At 45.9% G+C, this 1,838-nt stretch overlaps 1 protein-coding gene across 2 annotated transcripts; it reads left to right on the forward strand.

Moving 5' to 3' along the window:
• The first annotated feature begins 1,165 nt into the window (after positions 1-1,165).
• On the forward strand, positions 1,166-1,507 carry SPRR1B (small proline rich protein 1B). Of its 2 annotated transcripts, XM_007190118.1 has the most exons (2): positions 1,166-1,345; positions 1,403-1,507. In XM_007190118.1, the coding sequence occupies exons 1-2, from the start codon at positions 1,166-1,168 to the stop codon at positions 1,505-1,507; spliced, it is 285 nt and encodes a 94-aa protein (XP_007190180.1). The 2 variants fall into 2 exon arrangements, with proteins under 2 accessions (XP_007190180.1, XP_028024313.1); XM_028168512.1 differs by having other exon boundaries at positions 1,166-1,507.
• Positions 1,508-1,838: the final 331 nt, after the last annotated feature.

The raw sequence follows: 1,838 nt of genomic DNA on the forward strand, positions 1-1,838 counted from the left end.
TTCACATCAGACAGTAGCAACCAGACAACCGATTCTTCTCTGTGTACCAGGTGAGTCTCTGATTGGAATTCATTTGAAATTTTTATTTTTTCACTGTTGGAAAATGGACAAAGGCAAAGATGAGTAAGGGCCATTAATAATTAATAATACCCTGAAACAGGGTATTAATTGGAGAGAGAGAATATTGGGACATCTTTATTTTAAATGAAATACAGTTTGGGCTTGAAGGGACCTTAGAGCTGGTGAAGCCAGCCACCTCAGTGGACAGCTGTGGAACTAGGAGTCAGGGAAGGGGACAGATCTGTGCAAGTTCCCATAGTAAATTAGTAACAGTGTTACAACTAGAACTCAGACTCAGGAAACACTCATCAACACCATTATTCTCTCTGTTTATGATAACTTATTATAAAAATTTTAATTCATAAGATGGACCTCTACTCAGCATTTATTATATTTAAGGCATGATGCTAGGCACTGTGGAGGAATCAGATGGTCACAGAACTTACTCAACAAACTTACAACCTAGCAGGGAAGATAACGCATGTACACACACATAGATGAAATGCAAAGTAGGTAAGACAGGTGTAGGGGGGTGCAGGTAAGGGTGGTGACAGTTTGGGGGAGCTCTGCTCAAGAAGAGCTCTCAGTGATGGCACATGAGTGAGCTATGATGGAGGAGTATTTAGACAGAGATAGGAAGGGAAGCATTACAGAGAGGACGGTGAACGCAAAGGCCAGAGTGAAGTCATAGGAGCTCAGATTCACGTAGAGTCATCCTATAAGTCGCAAGGTGCTCTGTGTGGTACTAGGGGTGTGTATGCTGTGGTTGTTTCTACATTATCACTTTTCAAAAGACTTAATATGTGATCTTGGGTACATGTCAGTGAGGGATACGACATGTCTGGGAAGAAACAGAGCCAAGGAATGAGCCAATGAATCCCACTGAAACGGAACAGAATGAATTGTCTTTAAGCTCCTCCTCTTGAAATGACCCTGAAATTTCAAAGCATATTTTAACTCTCATGTATAGCTAGGGGGTAGGAGAGGCTCTCTCATCTAAAGGGAACTGAAATGAAATCTATTTGGTATTTAACTTGGTTTCTTCTCTGTTTAATCAAATCATTGAGTCAGCTTTTCTGTCTCTAGGTCCAGCCTACTTTGAAGCATGAGTTCCTACCAGCAGAAGCAGCCCTGCATCCCACCCCACGAGCCTCAGCAGCAGCAGGTGAAACAGCCCTGCCAGCCTCCACCCCAGGAACCATGTGTCCCTGAAACCAAGGAGACATGCCACACCAAAGTGCCAGAGCCCTGTCACCCCAAGGTTCCTGAGCCATGCCAACCCAAGGTTCCAGAGCCCGGCCACCCCAAAGTTCCAGAGCCCGGCCACCCCAAAGTTCCAGAGCCCGGCCACCCCAAAGTTCCAGAGCCCAGCCACCCCAAAGTTCCAGAGCCATGTCCTTCACCAGTTATCCCAGGGCCGGCTCAGCAGAAGACCAAGCAGAAGTAATGTGGTCCACAGCCAAGCCTTTGAGGAGCCAACCACCAGATGCTGAATCTCCTCTCCCATTCTACTTCTGCATCCCATTTGCAATTAACGTGCTGTCACCCTGAATCATAACCCCTCCCTCTTTGCACCCTCTAAAAAAGTTTTCCTCACACTCAGTCTGGAGGGCTCCTGAGCCTTTGAATAAGGCTGAAAGTCTCATTGGCTGAGCTAGTCTTCTGGCTGCTCAGGGCTCATCTGAAGAGGGATATTGGGGTCATTGGAATCAAGTGAATCTTTCCTGCTCTGCCCCCATTAAATCACTTTTAACTCCATAGCTGACTATGTGTGTCAT

Source organism: Balaenoptera acutorostrata, chromosome 1, assembly GCF_949987535.1.
Source record: "Balaenoptera acutorostrata chromosome 1, mBalAcu1.1, whole genome shotgun sequence".
NCBI lineage: Eukaryota > Metazoa > Chordata > Mammalia > Artiodactyla > Balaenopteridae > Balaenoptera > Balaenoptera acutorostrata.